Raw genomic sequence first — 23484 nt, 5'->3', positions numbered from 1 at the left:
CCTTCTATAAACCTCTGTAGGGAATTGAAAGTATTCTCCTCTGCCCTATCTTACTTCTATCAAGTACATGAAAAGGGCTACAGATGAGATATATAATTTTAAAATTGCTTGGGTCAGTATAGAACTTAAAACTAGTCCTGTTTTTTTCTCAGGAGGAAGAAATAGATGTTGGATTGGTTTCAAGAAATTCTATCTTCCAAGAAACAATTTTCAAATTTAACAGCAGGTCATATAATCAGAGACCACTCATAATTTTGAAGGACTTCACTGCTAGAGGACATATGATATACTTCCAAATGTAATTTAGTTCACTGTCTAGAGTTGTCCATAATATGTGAAATTTAGGGGAATTTATATACTAAAATAAAGGTTCTTTGATTACTTGCTCAATATGACTAGTATAGATTATTAAAGGGAGGTAATTGTTCAACACTTAATTATGAGATTTAAAATTCTTTGAGCACAATATATTGTCCACTTTTTTTGATTAACAATTTTTGATTGGACATTTAGGAACTCAACCTTTGCAAAATCAAAGATTAGAAATCAATAAATGTAAAAGCAATGTCTAATGAATTCATAAAAATCTTTTCATGCATTTCTAATTCTCTAATATCTGCTATCAAAAAGTAGGTTTAATTCCTCAGTTATTTACTAGCTATATTACCCTGGGCAAGTCATTTGACCCTATTTGTCTCAATTTCTTCATCTGTAAAATTATCTGATGAAGGAAATTTCAAATTATTCATTTCTTTGTCAAATAAATACCAGAAAGGGTCACAAAGAGTCAGATACAACTGAAAATGACTAAACAACAACAATATGGGCTATATTTTATTCAAAATTACATAATACACATGTATTTATATATATATATATATATATATATATATATATATATATACATACTTAGAGAATTTCCTTAAGATGAAAAGGGATCATCGTAATTCTCTCTCTAAACTCTTATCTTTTTCTGGAATAGGCAACAAATTTAATAAAAAAAAGAACCTATTTTTGAAATAAGAGGTTGTGACTTCTAGTCCCAGGCCACTTATCTATGACCTGCATGACTGAAAGCAATTGCTTAAGCTCTCTGGGATATATTTGTTCATTTGTAAAATGAGAGGTTTGGTAGGATGAAATTAAAGTTCTTTCTGTTGCTATAACTAAAATAGTCACTGGATTTTTCCTAGACTTTGGTGATTTATGTTTAAGGTTCTTTCTATTTTTCTCTCTTGATTCTTATCCAAGTTTTCTACCATGTCATACCAATGGAGTTCATGAATTTCCTCATCCCATTTACTTTATCTCTTCCTTTTGAATAATGCTTGCATCTTTGCTCATTACTTTACTAAGCATATCAAAGAGTGACATTTTCTAAAAGTCAAATTTCATAGCCATATTCAGGAATCTCTTATGGAACATTCTTTACATATGTCTAATCTCCTTGCATAGTTAGAATAATATAAAACTCACTACCTTACAAGGCATCCCTGATATTTATTTTTGTACTATCAGTTTAAAAGTTTTTATATTGAGCTTAAATCCTAGAAATTAGATTTAGAGCTACAAGAAACCACAAAGACTATTTAGTCTAGTGTTTTCATTTTATTGAAATGAAAACTGAGACTAGGGAATTTAAAAGACTTCTCTAGGGAAATAGATGTGGTAAGTGTTGAAGGCAGGATTCAAACCAAGTTCTCCTCAATTCAGTCTGATGTTCCATCTACTGCATCATTTTGCCTCTATTTTAATTGAATTTTTATTTTGTTTCTCCAATTACATGCAATGATTTAGCTTTTCAATATTCATCCATTTGCATATTTATGAATTTCACATTTTTCTAACACCTTCCTTTCCCTCATCCTCCCCATGGCGGCAAACAGTTTGGTAAAAGTTATACATGCACATTCCTATTTAACATATTTGTATATTAGTCATGTTGTGAGTAAGGAATTAAAACTAAGGGGAAAGAAAAAAAGTGAAAAAGAAAGGAAAAACATATAAGAAGTTTTAAAGAAATGAACATAGTATATTTTGCTCTGCATTCAGACTCCTTAGTTTTTTCCTTTAGATGTGGATGGTATTATCCATAGCAGATCTCTCAGGGTTGTCCTTGGATCTCTAATCTGCTGAGAGAGATGCATTCATCATATTGTTAATGTGTGCAATGTTCTCTTGGTTCTGTTTACTTCATTTAGCATCAGTTCATGCAAGTCTTTCCTTCATTCTCTAAGGTAAATTTACTCATAATTTCTTAGAGACCATTAATACTCCATAACTTTCATGTACATAACTTGTTCAGCCATTCCCCAATTGATAGGCATCCAATCAATTTCTATTTCTTTGCCTTTGCAAAAAGAACTGCTATAAATCTTTTTGAACATGTGATACTTTTCCCATTTAAGATTTCTTTGGGATATAGACCTATTAGGTACCAATACCTAACTTGTATTGCTGGATTAAAGGGTATGATCAGTTTTTATTGTTCTTTGGGCATCAGATTGCTTTCCAGAATGCCTGGATCAAATTACAACTCCACTAACAATGCATTAATGTCCTCCCCCCCCCCCCACCCCCACATCCTCTTTGTGATAAAAAAAAAAAGAAACAGGGCAGTGAAACTACCTTCCATTAAAGATTTCAAGTCATTGATCAGGATGAGTAACATACTAAGGTACATAATTACTGAGGCACCTACACTGACTTTTTTAATGATCATGCAGAATGATACCTATCATAGGAATGGAAATTATTAAATGTATCCCCATTTTAAAAGGAGAGAGTTTGATTTTTTTCCTATTATTAATTAATGAACATGAATGAATGACAATTCTAGAATGCAATAGTAAAAGGAGTATTGGGATATTAGAGGCATGTCAAAAACAATTTAACATGGTATAATAATAACAAATAATTTGATAAAATATTTCAAAGAATACTTGTAGAAGAGAGGAAGATATGTGCTAGATGATAGTTTCATTGGTTTCAAAACTGACTGATCTCCATACTAATTGCCAATGGTATGGGGCCAATATAAATAATTGTAAGAGATTTTGGCTGTAGATCTGGAAGAAAGCATAGAAGTCTTCTAGTTTGACTTTTTTATTTAAAAGTTGAAGAATTAGACCAAGCATAGTGAAGCATCTTACCCAAAAGGTCTTTCTCTCTGACTGTAAGTAGTGAAGTTGGGATTTGAACCTAGATTTTTTTTCACTTCAAATCCATGAATTCTCCTGCTATACCCTACTGTCTAAAAGTAATTTATTACTGGAATTTGTCTTCTTTTCAGGTTGGTCATCTTATTTATCAAAGTCAGCATAAATTATATGTTTATCAGATTTGCGGATATGATAAAACTGTAGAAGGAGAGAGAAGTAATACATTGAATGACATAACAGGATCCCAAAAGAATCCAATAATCTAGAAGAATTGCCCAAATCCAATAGAATTAATTTTAATGGGGGTAAACTGAAGTCCTCTCCCTGGACTCAGAAAATCAACAATAGAAGAATAGACTGAGGATGGTTTCTTTTTAATAGGTCATAATTAAGAGATATTGATGTTTTAGTGAATTGCAAGCTCTATGTGAGGTAACAATGTGATATGGCAGCCAACAATGAATAAAATATCTGGTTGTATTGTGAGAGGTGTAGCAACCTGAAAAAAGATATATGGCAATTTTTTTTTGCTTAGGGTAAAATCTGATTAGTGAGGGCACTGAATACTGAATTAAATGAGATAATATTTGTGAAGTCATTTAGTACTGTGTCTGACACAAAAGTATATGCTATATAAATGTTTGTTCCCTTCCCTTTCCATGTCTTATAAGGACCATTTTTAAAGAACTGTTGGTAGAAGTGAAGACTTAGTAGGAGATTGGCATACTATTACTCTTCAATCTTTTAAAATATGTTCTACAGATCCAGTATTAGGTATATTAAACTCATTCTCAAAGGGTATAAATATAAAAAGTAGCTGAAAATTTGTAGTCTCAAGTTTAATACAGTAGCCTCCCTCTCTCTCCATTCTATACAAAAAATAGCAAAGTTTTCATAAACCTGCTGACCTCCTGTGGTCTCCTATTAACTCTATAGTTAATTATAAAATCCTCTTTTGGCTTTTAAAAGTATCTCAATTTTCTACCTTCCTACTGTTACAGTCTTCCTAGATAGCCCTCCCTTCTACATGTTCTATTATACAGCATTGTTGATGTGAGGCTGTTCTGCATGTGAAACGCACAGCTTTCCAACACTATGTTTTTTTCACCAGCTGTTCCTCTATCTATATACTTTACTTCATTTCTGCCTTCTGGGTAGTCTGAACTCATTCAAAAATATCTAAAATTCCATTTTATTTTTCAGGTCATTCTAGCAAACCTTTTATGTTCCTTCTTAAGCAACCTTACATTTTTATTTTAGGTATATTGTAGATATAATAGTTTGCATGTCGTCCCCCCATTAGGATGTAAACTACTTGAGGCCAGGGACTATGTTTTTGTCTCTTTTTGTTGCCAGTTGTTAACACAGTGCTGACACATAGTATATATATAAGAACTACTTGTTGACTGATATGATGTAAGGGGAAAAAAACTTCCTAAGAATTTCAGCCACATCATATTGTTATCATGAAATTGTATGGCAAGTGTATTAGACTTGCACTGGAGGGGCATATCAAAGGAGTTCTTCTGGACCTTCTCTTTGAGCCTTTGTTTAGGGATCCAAGATGACTCCGGATATTTTTATGTGACTGTGACTACTCAAAGTATGATGCTGGTAGCTGGAACTTTGAACGAAAAGGATATAATCTATTAATGTGAAAGCAAGACATTGGCTTGAAGTCTTCAGACAGGAAGGTTCTTTATGTATGTAGTTTCCTATCCCTAGAAAGCATTAATGATTACTTTGAACGAAGCAAAGGACATATTAATGTGCTTCTTGTTAAATTTCTTGTCCATTCAGCCCAAGAGAGTTAATGTCTTTAGGAGGTAGTTTTTGTCATTCTAATGGTTGAACAGCAAAATTTCTACACCTGAAGACACTTGCAACAACCAACTCGAGGAATTCTTGGACAGCATTTTTATACCCTAATCTTTTCTATATGGAGGGTGGTGTTTTCATTACCTAGGCCACATGATTTTGAAAATTATTCCTCATACCAAAAATTTGGGCTGTATCAGAGCTGGGGTACCTTTCAAAGTACCCTTTAATGTGAAAGTTCTGGGATCAGTCTAGAGAAGCACTAAAGATTATTATCATAACTAGCATGAGGGAGCAAGATCCTGGTACACCCTCCTTTTGTGATTGGGGAATGGAATGGGACTGTACTCATGATTTTTTTTGTCTTAATAGTATTTTTTCAATTCTATGTAGCTTTCAGCATATCTTTTTGTAAAATTTTGAGTTCCAAACTCTTTTTCCTTCTTGTCCTCCCTCCTTCCTCCCCCCAAAACATGCAATCTGATATAGGTTATAAATGATCATTCATGTCAGACACACCTCTGTGTTAGTCATGAAGTGAAATAAAAGTCAGAATAAATGGGGAAAAATCAAAAGAATGGAAAAACAAAAAAATATTGATAAGTGAAAATAGTATGCTTCAATCTGTATTCAGAATCAATAGTTCTTTCTTTGAATGTGGATGGAATTTTCCATCACAAGTCTTCTAAAATTTTCTTTGATTATTGTATTGCTGAGAAGAACCAAGTATTTCATAGTTGGTCATCATGCAACATTGCTGTTAATGTGTACAGTGTTCTTCTGGTTCTGCTCACTTCACTTAGCATCAATTCATATGTTTTTCTAGGTTTTTCTGACATGCACCTGCACATCATGTCTTATAGAACAACAGTGTCCCATTACATTCATATACTGTTCAATTGATGAACATATACTTGATTTTCAATTCTTTGCTAACACAAAGTGTTGCTATAATTATTTTGTATGTGAGTCATTTTCCCTTTCTTTTTTTTGGTAGGTTTTTTCCAAGGCAAATGGGGTTAAGTGGCTTGCCTAAGGCCACACAGCTAGGTAATTATTAAGTGTCTGAGACAGGATTTGAACCCAGGTACTCCTGACTCCAAGGCTGGTTCTTTATCCACTATGCCACCTAGCCACCCCTTCCTTTTCCCTTTCTTATGATCTCTTTGGCATATAGCTCTAGTAGTGGTATTGTTGGATCAAATAATTGTTACAGTTTCTTAGCCCTTTTGGCATGTTTTAAAATTATTCTCTAGAATGGTTGGATCAGTTTACAACTCTACCAACAGTGAATTAGTATTGCAGTTTTCTCACATCCCTCCAGTATTTATCATTTTCTTTTTCTGTCATATTAGCTGATCTGATAGGTGTGATGTGGTATTTCAGAGTTGTTTTAATTTGCATTCCTCTAATCAATAGTGATGTAATCTTTTTTAATATGGTTATAAATAGCTTTAATTTCTTCCATCTGAAAATTGCCTCATATTCTTTGAGTAAATAACAATTGGAAATCATTTTTTATAAAGTTGAGTCAATTCTCTATATATTTTAGAAATGGGGCCATTTCAAGAATCTCTGGCTATAAGTACCATCTTTTTTCTTGTTGATAGCAAATGAATAGGGAATAAATTCAGTAATGAATGTGCTTAAATATAAAAAATTATCCATAAAATAAAAGTCTCATAATTAAAGAATTTATAGTGTCTATTGTGTTTAGACATAAAAAGTTGATGCAAGTTGAGATTAGAATAAGTGAAATATTCATAGAATCATTTAATATTTAACAAAAGGAAGTTTACTTAACAATAACATGCCAATTATTCAGAAAATTAGAGCATCAATTCAGATGGGTGCAGTTCATTGGCCTGTACATTTTTCTTAGTGGCATGCCTGTTCAAGTGGGGTTTGTCATTCCTGAAAAGGGTCCAACTCCTCACACATGGGATTTGCATACTATATCAGTGGTTCAATCTTTAGTTCCCTGGACCAATTGAAATTCAAGAATAATTAAATCGAAGTATAATTGCCATTTGTTAGTGCATGATGGAGGTGAGGGGAACACAACTCATTTAAGATTGCATGGGATAATTGTATTAGAAAAGGCTTATAGGACCTCATTGGTTAGGAAATAACTAAATAAAATGTGTTGCATAAGCTATGTAGTATTGTTGTTCTTTAAAAAAGTAAGTTATGGAAATATTTATTTCAAGGAAATATTAGGAAAAATACACAACATGAGGAGAACAATATAAATGGAAAGACAAGCAAACCAAAAATGAGCTCTATAATTACAATGACAAAACTTAACCATAAAGAAAAAATTGGAAAAAAGTGTCCCTCTTTGCTTAGATAGGCTATGCATATAAAAGATTGTATAAAAAGTAAAGTAAATATGTTGGTAAGTTTTACTGAATTTATTTTATCTCTTTTGACATATTAATTGCAAGGAATTTCTTATTCAGTAGATTAGGGAAAGATTTATCTGGAAATGAATGTGATGTAACCAACAGAAAGCATCATTTTAAAAGTAAAATAAAACCAAACTCAAAACCACATCCTCCTGACTTTGCCATTTTTGCTCTTGACATTTCTAATGGTAACCTGTGTTGCAACCGCAGAACTATCTTTGACCCCTTTTCATTTGCCTCCTACATTTAATTAGTCATCATCTTGTCTAGTCTATAGCTGCAGTGTCTCTCTTTGGACCAGCCTGGTCAATAGATATATGGAAGTTCGGTTCAACACATCTTACTTGCCTTGTTCTTAAAAGGTATAAAATATGTCTTTTTTAAAAAAAATGTTCTTAGATGGCCTTATTTGTTAGTATTTTTCTTTGCAAATAAAACCTCAAGAACTTAATTTTGAGTCCTCCGTTGAAGAATACAATCTGGATTATGAGCATTTACATGGCCATTAGACTTTACTGTCAAGGAAGCCATCAGCCTGCCATTAAAAGAAAAGAAAAATTACAACCTAGAATCCCTTCCTTGTTCAAAGAATATTCTTAAATAGTGTTTATGAAAGTTAATTGATTTCAGTAATTTACCATTATGTAAGGAATAAATTTCAGTCTTCTCAGACTGGAAGCCATAGCTTTTCATGTTATTTACCATAGTTATTTACCATCTCTACTTTCTTGATTCTGTTTCTTGTTCATGAACTTATTTCTACCTGAAATGCCTCCCCCATTTCTTCCTAATTTTTCTTGTTAAGCAACATATGCAGATATGAAGTTATGAGTTTCTTTCTATGTATGATAGAGACAGAAACAAGGAGAAAAAGATAGACAAAGGCAGACAGAAAGAAAACTAGTCAAACTTGACCCTATATCTTTAAATTTAGTGTAGAATTTTGTCAATTTTAAAGATATTTTTAATATGAATTATCCATGATTCTTGAAATGATTTTTGAAAGGCTTTTCTATATTTCTTTTGGGATTAGAGGTACAAATGAATCTTGCATTTTGAAATTAATATGTATTTTTGAAATCTTACTTCTTTTTCACTGAGGTCTTTATCAAGAAATCTGCCAAAAAGTTAATGACTATTCATTTAAGACATTCAGAAGCTTTTTTAAATGAATTTTTAATGAAAAAATTTAATTTTTTTACATATTATTAAAATATTTTGTTTAAGACTAAACATAATACCTACTCCCCCCCACAAAAATATAAAACCTCATGAGAAATAAAGTAAAAGAAAGAGGAAAAAAATATGTTTCAGTCTGTGATCTGATACCATCAGCTCTATCTAGGGTGAATCACATTCTTTATCATAAGTCCATCATAGAAGTTACTTCTATATTTTTCTATAGTTTCTGTTGCTGATTGTAATTCCCTCCATCCATTCCTCCCCACTACCATCTATTAAATTTTTCTCTCGCCTTTCACTCTATCCCTCTTCAAAAATGTGCTGTGGGGCAGTTGAGTGGTCAGAGCATCAGCCCTGAGAGCAGGAGGCCCCAAGCCTGCATACCAGTGAATCCCAGCACATTGCAAAAAAGTAAAAAAAGAAAATGTTATATCTAGCTATCCTCTCCTATAATCTATCCTCTCCTCTATCGCCCACATCCCCCTCCCATCCCCATCCCCATTCTCTCCTTTTTCTTCTAGATGTCTATACCCTATTGAGTGTGTATGCTGTCTCTTCTCCGAGACATTTCCAATGAGAATGAAGGTTCCCTCATTCCCCCTTGCCTTCCCCGCTTCCATACGATAGCAAAAGCTACATGAAGTACCTTTTACATGAAATATCTTAGCTTATTCTACCTCTCCTTTCTCTTACTCCCAATACATTTCTCTTTCACCCATTGACTCCATATTTACAATATATTATATCTTCAAATTCAGCTCTCTCCTATGCCTCATCTATAAAAGCTCCTTCTAACTGCTCTATTAAATGAGAAGGTTCATATGAGTATCATCAGTATCATCCTTCCATGCAGGAATACATGCAGTTCATCATCATTAAGTCCCTTATAATTTATCCTTTTCATCCACTCTCTATGCTTCACCTGAGTCCTGTACTTGAAGGTCAAAGTTTCTGTTCAGCTCTGATTGTTTCATCAGCAACATTTGAAATTCCCTAGGTTCATTGAAAATACATCTTTTTCCTGGAAGATGATGTTCAGTTATTCTGGGTAGTGGATTCTCATTTGCATTCCAAGCTCTTTTGCCTTCTGGAATATTATGTTCTAAGACCTTTGAACCCTTAATATAACTGCTGCTAAGATCCTGAATGCAGCTCCATGATATTTTAATTGTATCCTTCTGGCTGCTTGTAATATTTTCTCTTTGACGTGGAAGTTCTGGAACTTGGCTATAATATTCCTGGGGGATGGTTTTTTTGGATCTCTTTCCAGCTAAGATTGGCAGATTCTCTCAATTTCTATTTCACCCTCTGCTTCTAGGAAATCAAGGCAATTTTCCCCATAGAAATTCTTTAAAAATGAAATCAAGGCTCTTTTCCTGATCATGACTTTCAAGTAGCTCAATAATTTTTAAATTATTTTTTCTGGATATGCTATTTGACCACAGAGTCATTTAAACTATCAGTTTATTAGATTAAAGATATGTTGTTGATCTATAGTTGTTTTTTCAATGAGATTTTTTGCATCTTCTTCTAATTTTTCATTCTTTTGGCGTTGAATTATTGTGTCTTAATTTCTCTCAAATTCATCAGCTTCCTTTAGCTATATTCTACATCTGATGAATTTGTTTTTCTCATAGATCTTTCTTGTCTCCTTTTCCATCTGACTGATTCTGCTTTTTTAAAAAGAATTCTTCTCTTCAATAACTTTTTTGAACCGTTTTATCCATTTGACCTAAGTTGGTTTTTAACATGTTATTTTCTTCAGCATTTTTTTTTGGATCTCATGGGCTGAGCACTCAGGGCTCAGCTGCCTGAAGGCTCCTGCTGGGCAGCTCCACTGGCCTGCTTCAGTTTCCTGGGATCTGGGTTACACTGAGTGCTTGGGCTGCACTGAGGGCCTGATGTGACATGTCTCCCTGACGATTTTCCAAGTTGTGCTTGGTGCTTCCTGGGGTGCAGGTCAGGAAACTGCTGCTGCTGCCAGGAGGCAGAGGTCCCAGGTGCCCTGGGGCTGTTCCCAGGAGGCTGAAGTTCCTTGCCACCCCTCTAACCCTATGGAATTGAGTCTTCCCACTATTTTCCAGGTTATCTTGGGCTAGAGAATTGGCTCATTGTATCTTTATGTAGGTTCTGTCTTGTCATAATTTTAAAGTTTTTGAAATATTTTGGAGAGAGCACCTAAGAGAGTTTCTTCCCCTGCTGCCATCTTGGCTCCCCAAAGTTTTTATAGTAAATTAAAAACCCAAGTTACTAAGGTAACTTCATCTGTGATGAAGTAATTTTGATTAAGACTAAATGTTGCACCCATTTCAGGCAAAAAAAAAATACAAGTACAATTATGTTTAGCTGCATATTAAAGTCATTGGGGCATAGGCAAAAGAAAACGAGATTTGGAATGAGAGAGGTTTAAATTCTGGTTTTCCTTCTCAGTGTGTTTTATGATAAGCAATATATTTACCTTTCTAATCCTAGAATTTTAGGAATTCTAAATTTAGGAATTCCTAAAATTTTTAGGGAGATAATTTAGATAAATCCTCAGGACCTTTATAGATTTAAATATATGATTCTTTAAATTCAGTCCATTGGTACCTACCAATCTTTCACATTTAATTTCTTTTATGTTCAAAAGTTATTTTTAAAAAATCAGTTTAAATTTATATTTTCATATCACAATTTTTTACACATTTCCAATTTAATTAGTTCTTTTTTTCAACAAAACAAAGCAGTTTGGCAAAACTAATGAAATACGACCATGTGACATATTACAGGCAGCATTCAGTCATTGTCTTCCACTTCTAAATGGGACCAGTTGGGTATATATCTAAATCTTGTCTCTGTTGTCAAGATTAGTCATTGTATTTGTATAACTTTTACCTTTGTTCTAGCACACTTTACCATTTCATTATCATCATACCTTCACCTCTGCATACTTGCTGTACTTTGAAAAACTTTGAGAAGTACTCTACATTTCCAAAAAGAAGTTCTTGATGGAGTCTAGTAAATAGAAATCTGTGAGAGATTTAGTGAATGAAACTGGAAAAAAAATCTTTACTGAGGACAACATGTTTATTGATTAGAAGATGAAAACTGTTGCCTTTTGATTTCAGTGCTGATATTGATTTTTTACTAGCATAAATATACTATTTGACCATAGAGTCATTTAAGCTATCAGTTTATTAGATTAAAGATATGTTGTTGATCTATAAACATGTTGGGAGTTTGTACTTTAGGTGTTTTCCCAGATTACTAAAAATTACAGGGACACACATATTTTTTCCCTTGCCTCAAAAAAAGAGAGTAATCTCTTAGTATGTTCAATAATTATTTTTTATATCACATATTAATATGTATCATTTAGTATTGTTGAAACAACTCAATTTATACGCCATGGTAGGCGGTAGGTTAATTCTTTGGAGAGGGAGGTTTAAGTAGAGGAAATAAGATATAGGTGCAAGAAGGATCACTCTTTTATCAAAATTGGACACAGAAATAGATTTGAATGAAACCCTGAAAATGTAATAAACAACTTCCAAGATATTTTGGAATAATGTGCAAAATGTTTATTTGAGAGAATTAAGAATAACATGTTTTGGAATTTAATATTAATAAAAATAATTTTTAAGGCAGAAACTATTTTGTATTGGTCTCTGATAGAAATTCTGTTCCTGTGTTCAGGTTATGTTTAAGTGTTTATCAAAAACCCATCTAAGAAGGACCACATATTTTCATTTTTTCTGTTTATTTCAAGGGACTTTCCTTCAATAAAGCAAGCCTCTGAATTTTATAGGGACAATTAAAGATAATTATGCCTACATCTTGACACTCAAAGTTAATGAAAAGGTACAGACAACAAATGTATCCACAAGGACATATTTTCAGGGGCAATTAGGTGTTTGTTGGTGCACTTCAACTAAGCCTGTAATTGGTCATGAACTATCAGCAAGGCTTCTCTCAGGTTGAGTGAGCAAAATAAAGATTTCAGAACAATTAAAATATGTCTTCTGGCAAACATTAACTAGCAATGATAAAATGTGTTATCATAAAATAACTTAACTATGTCATATAAACTGGTACTGTAACTGCCAAAATCATTTCAGTTCTCTTGCATATGTTTGTATGTGTTTATATGTGTATACATAAAATATATAAACATATCCACATACAATATGGTGAATAATATATAACACATGAACATGTAATAAACATATAATATGTTCATATACTTTTATATATGCATATTTCTATCGAAAATATAGAAAATCCAAATTATTTTTAAAATGTCTAAATGTTTCAGAATATTCAGAAAAGCTTCGATTTCATTTTTAGGTTTCAACATAAAACAAGATTTCTTAGTGACTGCATACATTTTTCAAGTGTTTATTTATATATCTATGCAGAAGCTGCACCTTTGTATCCCCACCACTTAGTACAGGGTCAAGCACATAGTTGGAGCTTAATAAAAGCTTGTTGACTGACAATATTTTCCTTGATGCGTGAAATATATCCATGCAATTTCTTAATGTTTTCCTTTTCCCCTTTTTTCCAATTTATTAGGAATATAAAAATATCGCATTGTTCATTCATTTTATGTTTCATGAAAATGATAACTGTAGTACTTGTATGAGAATTTGCAATGCAAGTAACATGTATTTTTCTAAAATATACAGTAAATCTTTTCTGTTGTTCTTAGAAATCTTTTTATGGTAATATTAATGCCAGTTTTACTTGACCTTGATTTATTGCAGTATGCTAAAGCAGAGAAATAATTCCCATGATTTTCTATAATGTGATAGTTGTGCTTTGAAAATAGTATGTCTCTTTATTGCTATCCACAAAGCAGGGAATTTTTGCATTCAAGTACTGGTCTATATAACGTGGTTTTGGCATTTAATCAATTTAAACATGTTAAAAAGGATTGCTACTTAAGGGAAAAAACCCTCCCTTTCTGTGAGTAAGATAAAGCAGAGTGATGAGTTATGAAATAGTATCATAAACTGAGTGGAGAATTGGCCTCATGTCTAGAAGACTAAGTTTAATTTCTACCTTTGATCCATATTTTAGGGAGCTAGGTATTTATAGTATATTGGATTTCAAATCTAGACTTGAGTTCAAATGAAACCTGAGACTCTCTACTTACTGTTTGACACAGTACAAATCATTTAACCTTTCTGAGTCTCAATTTGTTTACTTATAAAATTGCAGTAACAATATCACCTATCCCACAGGATTGTGGTGAACTTCAAGTGACATAACTGTAAAGTGCTTTGAAAATCTTAAATAATTGTTTAAATTTTGGAAATAATTGTTACTTGATATAAAATTAGACAATTTTTTGCCATAGCTAAAACTCTAAAATGATAAGTTTCAGAGAATATGATAATCCACATTGGTAGATAAAATTTCTCTCTAGAGACCCCCTTCTGCTAATGAGATTATAAATCTAATTAAAACAGAAGATTAACTAGTAGATGTCAATAATCAGATTTTCTTTTCTTTTCTTTCTTTCTTTTGATTTTAGAACCAAATTTCGTATCATCCTATGATATTGGAAACTTTACCTATTTCTTCTTCCGGGAAAATGCTGTGGAGCATGATTGTGGAAAAACTGTTTTCTCCAGGGCTGCCCGAGTTTGTAAGAATGATATTGGAGGCCGATTTTTACTAGAGGACACATGGACTACCTTCATGAAAGCTCGGCTGAACTGTTCCCGTCCTGGGGAAGTTCCTTTTTACTACAATGAACTGCAGAGCACCTTTTTCCTTCCTGAACTGGATTTAATCTATGGGATATTTACCACTAATGTGTATGTAACTTTCAATTTTAAAAAATAGTTATACTTTTTAACTAATTAGCATTTATTTTTCCCCAATTATCAATTTCCCATGTAAAACAAAAATCCATATAATAGATATACATATTTAAGTAAAACAAATTCCTACTCTGACCACATTCAAAAATGTGTCATGTGGCATTTTAATTTTATCACTCCTTTGTTAGGAGACTAATCATGCTTCATAATTCTCTGGAATCATTGATGCATTGATGAAAGGTCTTTCAAAATTATTTTTCTTTATATAATATTTTTGTTACTATATAAGTCTTCTGTTCATTCCACTCCCCTTCTGGCAGTCATACTCAGTTAAAATAAGACCCACCTTCTTTAGCCATTGTTGCTATCTCATTGCTTTTCAAGACCCTGCCCTCTTTTGAAAGTTAGATTTAGTTAAATCCCCTGAAAGAATAGAACCATTGGTTAGCATAAATCATCTCCTTAATGGCATCTCCTAGGGTGCATCCTCTGATTTTGTAAACATGTTTCTGAGATTTGTTAGAATAGCAGGTTCAGTGCACATGCAGCCCATAGGACTCCTTCTGATTGGAGCCTGTGGTTACATAGTAATTACACAGAGACAACCAACAATGCTTACAGGAATAATCAAGGACACGTAATTTGGTAAGTATGACCCTGAAAATACCTTTGAAAGTAACTCTAGAAAATCATCCATTTCCTTTAATTATGGGTGCTCTTGGGCAATCATTAACTTGCACCAGTTCTAAGTATTCTAGGGTTGACTGTGACACCAATTTTCAGGAAGATGGCTGCCTTGGGCACTTAGCTCTGAAAAGTCAGTTGTAATTAAAAGACTTTCTCCAATAATTAGTAAAGCTATTTATTTCTCCTAGAGAGTTCTTCCTGCCTTTTGACTTGTGAATGTTCTACTGGGCAAAATCTTTACAATTTTCTTCATTACTCATCTAGTTACTCTCTTATCCTGCTTATCATTGGTTGCTAAAATTATTCTCCATTCATGATTGCAATGATAACTTATGTAGGAATCCAAACAGTAATTTAGCAAGCCCATATAACTTTCTATAAAAATCTCCCAAACAACTGATGATTTAAAAAAAATACTTAGTAAGTTGATTGCTATTTAGGATAGTTTTTCTTTTTATATCTTATGCTTCAAGTTTAAGATGCTTTGGATTGGAAAACAAAGGTCAAATATTGATTTCTGAAATAAATTACCAAAACCCATACTGATTGTGGATAATGATTACTATGCTCCCTAAAACTTTGATTTAACTTTGATTTTTTGGTTAACATAATCTTGAGTCAAATAATAGATAATGTCTTATGACTACCTAGTAAGTGTCTGAGGTAAGACACTTGAACTCAGGGAGATGAGTCTTCCTGACTTCCCTGGCACTCTATACTCTATGGAACCACCTAGCTGCCTGTATTATACAGATAGGATGGAAACATAATGATATGTGGATTATTTTTATAATAAATACAAATATGTCTCTTTTTGGTGGGAGTTGCTTAATTGATCCTGTCATCTATGATATATAAAAATTTCAAAACACATAGTTTATAGGTAGTTAATCATTTTATTAATCATGCAAATAATAAAAGGGATCAGTGACACCCTGAAATGTCAAAGACTCCTTATAGAGCCCACTCATTGCTTGTATGCCCTTGGAAGACTGAGTGATCCTGAGGGTAGCAAATCTTCTCTCATTAATTAACAGGTAATAGGAGAGAATTAAGATAGTGAGAGGTGGATCTATTCAAATGAGGGAATGGGGACTTCACTTTTATTGGTCGATTTGTTTTAAAATTGCCCCATTTCAGATAATCTAGACAAAAGGGAGAATCCACACTTTCCCAGACCTGGGAAAAATACAATGAACAGGAATGCATCAATTCAACTAAACTAGAATTTCTTTATCTTTTGAACTGATTTGAGTTTTCCCTCTCATTATCATGCCAGTACTTTAAAGACTACCTGTAAAACTACTGGGGCTGACTTTGGAATGAGGAAATAGAAAAGGGGAAAAGCCTTAGTCCTAATTCAATAATTGCTTATTTCTCTCACATTCTTATAGAGATTTCCTTTTAGATATATTCACATTAATCAAATTATAAACTAAAAAGTGGAAAAAGGTTTGGGGATTACTTTTCCATAATTGATTTCATAGTAGTATCCTCATTAAATATTTTAAATATTGTAAATTCAATTAAAATTCAATTAAATGTTTTAAATTATATATTACATATTTTTAAATGCCTACTGTGTATAGTATAGCTATGCTGAGTAGGGGGGGAGAATATAAAGTTTATATAGAGCATTGACCCTCTTATCTAGGGGTTTTCCTGCCAGTATAAAGACACAAAGACAGATTGCTACAATAAATAATGTATGTTGATTGCATTGTTATATCACCAAATATTAAGTGAGACCTGAGAGGGAAGGCTATCCCCATATTCAAGTATCAGTGTAGGACATTTCATTTGAATTGGGCTTTAAAGAAAAGGTAGGAAATAAAGATTAAGGGCTGACATTCTAAGCATAGAAAACAGTGTGAACAAATGCATGGAGGTAGGAAGGTCCATGGTATGTTTTGGGAGGATAGATGATAAATCTGATTGGCAGAGATATAGAGTGTCAAGAGGGTAATACTATGAGATTAAATTGGAAAGATAAGATGATACATTAAGCAGAATTTTTGAATCAAATCCAATCAAAGAAATCTAAACTTTCCTCTCTAGGTAAAGAATAAATCCTGGAAATTTTTGAGCAGAGAAATGACATGATCAGATTTGTGCAGAGAAATGTTATGATGACTGTGAAAAAGGCAGAATTAAATAGGAGAAAAGATAGAAGTGGAAAGCCCTATTGAGGGGCTCTTGCATTAGGCCAGGTACTTAGTTAAGACTGATAGCAGAGAAAATAGATAAAAATGGAACAGGTGTGGGTTATATTTCAGAGGTGAAATCACTTGACTCATTTGGCAAGAAATAAGAGAAATAAGCTAAGCATTATATGCCCAAGAGAGATACCTTTAGAGCTTATTATACAGATAGAGAAAGTAAGAACAATCTTGAGAATCCATAGTCTCAAAGACCTTATTTTCTGAAGGGGGAAAAAAAATGCATGAAGAGAAAGCTTGAATGAGCTTGTGTAAGGAATAGGGTGCAAATGTGGAGGCTTGGTTTGGAGGGCTAGAAATGAGAAAGAAGCCTCGATTCAGGCAAGAAAAGACAAAAGTTCAATTTTTCTACCTGAGAGGGTTACAGGAATGGAGTCCAAGTTTCTGATAGGAAAGGTGGGGACAATGGTGTCCAGAAAGTGTAGGCAGCATAGTTTGGATATGACTGAATTCCTATATTTGGGTAAGAAAAGGAAAATGCTCAATTATAGGAACCCAAGTGGCTCCCAGTTCAGTCTGCAGTGAGGAGGAGATAAGTCTGTGAATAAAGGACATTGGATGAATTTTGGAACCACAGACATTAAGCCTTAAGCAGAAATAGGATTCAATGAAATTAATTAATTTATTACTAATTAATTTATTAATTAGTTTTGACAATGTGGGTTTGATGTTCTGCATCCAGATATCCAGGCATACATATCCAGTAAGCAAAGTATTGTATAGTCCCTATGTCCCAAAACTCAGAAAAAGGAAGCAGCATGTTCAGAAGCTGTGAACTTTATGGCTTATGAAACCATAAACTTGGGTGACAATAAACAGTAATGGGTAGCTATGAAAATCCCTATGAAAATCCTATTGCTTGCACTGCATTTAATAATTGACCCTTAGTGTCAGTTGCTAACAGCAAAACATCTGTGATTTCTCTTTTGAAGTTAAGGGAGTTGGTTTATAGTAAATGGATATAATTGTGCTGAACTGGTGAAAACTAGTTCCTTGCCAACAGAGTAAGTTCTTATGACTTAGATTTTTGGTTGTAAAGACTGATATGAAGTATCTTAAGAATTACCACTAGTGTTTTGGGTTTTTTTTTTACTTTTTCTCTTCAAATCAATCTCCAAATGAAATTGCATTTAGCAAAATGTACATTGTTGCCATAATGCTGCAAATATGCATTGCTGCCATAGTACTTAGTTTAAAGGTCTATCTTAAGTCTGTCAGCCTCCATAAACAACCATTTTGTTGATCCTTATATTTAAAAATTGTATTTAGTGGTTTAATATTCAGTGATATTGTTATATTAAACTTTTCCCCTTGATTTTTATAGCTTATGATGGGCCTTTCCCCCAAAACTGATTTTAACTGATTGCTTTAGATAGAGAGTTGCCAGGAGAAGTAAACAGAGAAAGGGCAAAGGGGAGCAGGGAGAGGCTGCTTAGATTTTCATGTACAGACCAGAACAAAGGCTTTGTCTTAGGGAGTTTGAAAACCAGAGGATATACCTCTTCAAATCGCTTTTTTCCTCATGAATTAATCCAATCATTCTGACAGAATTTAAAGTAAAGAAGTCAAGAAATTTATGTTTTATGTTAAAGTTTTTGTTCCTCCTGAAAATTTCTATTAATTGTTTTGCTTTTCAACTTTTCTAGGAACTTTAGGTAGGCATTGTTCTAAAGGGACTATAAAACTCACTTTCACATTAAAAAGTAAAACAACATGGTACTGGATTCCTTGGTGACCTTTCATTTTTTTTTATTTCTTCCATAGGAATAGTATAGCTGCCTCTGCTGTATGTGTATTCAACCTGAGTGCTATCTCTCAGACTTTCAATGGACCTTTCAAATATCAGGAGAATTCTCGCTCAGCCTGGCTGCCTTACCCAAATCCCAACCCCAACTTCCAGGTAATTTTAGAGAACAGGTCATTTCTTCTTAGTCAATTCTTTCTGAAAGAATTCAGAAGATGTAAGTAAATAGATAAACATGTAAATCTCTGCAGTGACTGAGGAAAAATGGTTTCTTTCTATGTCCCAATACCTGGGAAAGTACTTTTGCACATAAGATGGGCTTAATAAAAGTTTTTGAATTTTTTATTTGAATATCACACATTGGGTTGCTTTTTTCACTTTAGGGAGATTAACAAAACACAAACATAGAGGTAGATACAGTGAGTATGTTGCTTTTTTGTAAATTATAATGACAATGAATTGTGGACAGAAGTAAGGCTTGCTGACTCCAACCAGACTAGAAACAAGTCCTAAATTTAAAGTAATTATTATGTATTCTCTTATTTCAAAAGTAGTTACTTCTGAATGATACCCTAATTTAAATGATCTTTAGAAACAATATAGGAAATATACTTAAAATTGGAATCATTTATTAGTAATGTGTCTATTTTCATGCTTATAAAACTTTATTGTGTATTACAGTGACAACACATGTACTGTGAATGGAATTGGAAAATATGGTGGGAGAAAAGATGTCTCATCTATGACTTTCAAATAATCTGGCAAAATTTTTTAATATGTTTATTTGAGCATGCATCAAAAACTTAGAAAGGACTGATCATTTGCTAAGATTACAGCCATTGTCAGGAATTTTTGAATTTTGAGCATGTATTTGAGGACTTTATTTGAGAAATTCTTATTAGATATTCATATAAGTTTGATGATGAGAAAAGCCAAGGAAAGAGAAATAAATGCATTATAAATCAATGGTGGCCAATAGAGCTAATGAAGTTGGCAGTTTAACAAGAAATAAACAGACTTTAATTTCCTTGTTTGAAGATAGAGAAGGCAGTATAGTTTAGTAGATTAGAGAGCTAGCCTCAGAGAGGAAGACCTAGATTCAGATCTTTTCTCTGACTCATACTGGCTACATGACCTTGAAATTCATTTATCAGAATTCTCAGTTATCTAGCGAATTCTCTGAGACCATCATCTGCAGAGAAAATGTTGATCCACAGTGGTAGAAAAAACTTCCTCATCTGAGAATTCTCTATCTCCTTAACATAATAGTATCAATCTTTTTCCTTATCCTTAAAGATGCAGGAATAGAATTCTTAAAGAATTCTTAAAGAAATTAAAGAAATTAATACAATTAATTAATACAATTAATTTTCTTAGTCAATGTTCTGAATGTAAAGAGTATGATGCAATAATAATACTCTTTCAACAGTGTCTAGTCAGTATATTTTATTTTAAAAAATAAATTTATTTCTGTTAAAGACTGTATTTCCCCTATTTCACTTCGGCTAGTAGTGCAGGATTAATGCTTTAATTGATTAACCATGAAAGCCTTGATTTATCTAAGGTCATTTTACCTTCTCTTATGCCACTTGATAGCCTCTTGATCTGAGGGTGTGGTAGAGGGGCTCATCAAGCATAAGCCAATTAACACTGCCCCCGAGAATTCCTTGAGTCAAGAAGTCCACCGAAATTTTGTCTGCCAGTAGTTGAGACTACAGGTGTAAACCCATCTTTCATCTCTACTTTTTAAAAAAAATTAGGACCTAAATCTTGCTGAACTCTTTAAAAGGATAAAGTTAAAGTAAAATATAGTGGTTAACTACTTTTGTAGATACTTTAAAGTTATATATTTTTCTGTTAAGAAATTCTGGGTGACTGACAATAAACTGTGTCCTAACTTGGTACCTCTCCAGTACTCCTAAGGAATATCAAATTTGTAGCAGTTTTTTCATGTTTTCCTTATTTAAATGTCAACTAATCTTAATAGAGGTGAAATATTTGCTATACTTTATATTGCATCATTTTACAAGAATCATATCTTGATTGCCACCTAAAGACCAGTAGCATGCATTTCATGCTCTGGGATTATACTGCATAATACATTCTGTTTAGGGTAGAACTTGAGATTTTATCACATTGAAATCATGAATGCAACATGCTCTGCTTGATACCAAATCTTTGATAAATGGTGGTCATATATAGATTCAGTCTGTTTGTTTTTGTTTTCCAATATTTAACTTGTAAGGCACTTACAATTCTATAAAAAATACTTGTCCCTTTTCATCTTGATTTAAACAGCTTTAAATAGTTCTAGTTTTTTTTTTTGTTTGTTTTTAGGTTTTTCTAGACAATGGGGTTAAGTGGCTTGCCCAAGGCCACACAGCTAGGTGATTATTAAATGTCTGAGACCTTATTTGAACCCTCCTGACTCTAGGGCCAGTGCTTTATCCACTGGACCACCTAGCCACTTCATAGTTCTAGGTTTTTTTAAGAAAGATTTTATTTATTTTGAGTTTTACAAATTTTCCCCCACTCTTTATTCCCTCTCCCCACCCCTCACAGAAGGCATTCTGTTAGTTTTTACACTGTTTGCATGGTATATATTGATTTCAGTTGAATATTTTTTTGAACTCAGGTAAAATTTAGTCCAGGGCCAGTGCCTAGCTGCCCCTTGAAATGTGTTTTGAAGGAAACTTTGAGGAGGAGGTGGAGAGTTCAAATCTGACCTCAGACATTTAATAATCACCTAGCTGTGTGGCCTTGGGCAAGCCACTTAACCCCATTTGCCTTGCAAAAACCTAAAAAAAACTCCTTTCAAGTAGCTCTTCATACTTGAGTGTATTCTTTCTGTTTGCTTCCCCCTCTTCTAGAACTCAAAGATGTTTTAAAATTGGCTATATCATTTTCCCCATCCACAGTGGCTCCTAAAGGAGCAAGAAGAATTTTAGTAGGGAAGGAGAAGATAAAAAAAAGTGAAGTGTCATTCATTTCTAGATGGGGATTACCTGTCTAATGTTAGAATGTCCTCCTTAAATAGAAAAACTTGAAGCAGCTGGTCTTTAAAGTTGTTGCTCGCATGTATGATCAGATATCATTTTAGCATTTTTTTCATTGATAAAATAGACTAAAGTTTCAATGGGCATTATGGAGTTGGGAAATAACCATGTAGTGTAATTATAAGAAATATTTTGTTTCCTATTTATTTTAGTCAATAAGTTTAAATATCATCTAATGTTTCTAAAGAAATTCATTTTAGGGGCAAGACTGATAAAACTAAGAATCTAATCAGTAGGTCCTTGGGGTATCTCTTCCCTAAGAGAAAAAGGGAATAGGAAAGCAGTATGAATTATCAAAGAATTTTGTCCCACAACCTTTAGAAGAAAATAGAGGAACATCTTTCATCCCTATTCATATAGGGTAGTATCATCAGGGCTTTGTGTGTTTCTCAGCACCCTACAAATTATAATGCTAAATTGTTGTGTGTTGCTTTCATGGAACTAGTGAAGAGTTAAATCTAAGCTGGTAGTTCAAATTCCGAGCTTCTACTTATAAAAATAGGCACACATGCATGTATGCATATTTATAGACATGCATACATAGAAATTGGATGTTTATGTATATATGTACATGTTTAGCTATATTTGTGTATATATGTATGCATATATATATATATATAGAGAGAGAGAGAGAGTCATAAAAACCCTTTTATTACAGTACAATATAATTATTTTGGATGCTTGATTCAGCCACATAAAATCATATTTAACTTATGATAGTTAATGATTGATGGTTAATGTGATATAGTTAGCCTTGATAAAATGTTTTACAATTCAAAAAGTGGTTCCTTCAAAACAATCACTTTCAAACCAATTTGTTGCCATGAGTCATCAATTTTATCTATCTGCCTATATCATCAGTCTAGTTCCTTATTACAGTATTTTACCGCTGTGATTTGTCCTACTCCTTAAAAATGGGTTCATCCCCTGACTTAATAGTAAAGTCTACCTCTTAACCAAACTCTGGCCTCACACTTGGTCATGCCAATATACATTTTGACAAACACTTTGGTCTCCCTCGTCTCCTATCTCTTCAACTCTTGTGACATTTACCTTCATTTCACCTCGGTATCTGTAAGTATAGTCATGTCTTAGATTTCACAACATCCATGGCTTTGCTCCCTCCATGATTATGAATTCTCCTATTCTCCCAATTTTCTGTCTCTCATCCCTTCCATTAACTTATTCTTTTTTCCCCCATATAACTTCTATTTTTAGAATATGGAACTTGAAGAAAACCTCAAAACCATGAGTCAAAAGAGAAGGGATAAGTGCTCACATTTCTCTGAAGTCCAACCACGAATCCTTACATTTTCACTTCCTTTACTATGTTTATGAATACTGCTGGCAAAAGTCATAAAACCATATGGGCCATTAAAGATTTATCTTATTTTTTCTC

General features: G+C 33.1%; 1 protein-coding gene across 3 annotated transcripts in view; it reads left to right on the top strand.

The window, feature by feature from the left end:
• Positions 1-23484, top strand: part of SEMA5A (semaphorin 5A) — a 712145-nt gene that overhangs the window by 400391 nt on the left and 288270 nt on the right. For all 3 annotated transcript variants that reach the window (XM_074208091.1, XM_074208090.1, XM_074208089.1), the window contains 2 exons: positions 14088-14373; positions 19050-19185. In XM_074208091.1, the coding sequence (XP_074064192.1) occupies positions 14088-14373; positions 19050-19185 (422 nt within the window). The remainder of the gene's footprint in view (positions 1-14087; positions 14374-19049; positions 19186-23484) is intronic.

This window comes from Macrotis lagotis, chromosome X (assembly GCF_037893015.1).
Source record: "Macrotis lagotis isolate mMagLag1 chromosome X, bilby.v1.9.chrom.fasta, whole genome shotgun sequence".
Taxonomy (NCBI): Eukaryota; Metazoa; Chordata; class Mammalia; order Peramelemorphia; family Peramelidae; genus Macrotis; species Macrotis lagotis.
The sequence above is the reverse complement of the archived record's forward strand: the minus strand, read 5'-3'. Positions and strand labels throughout refer to the sequence as shown.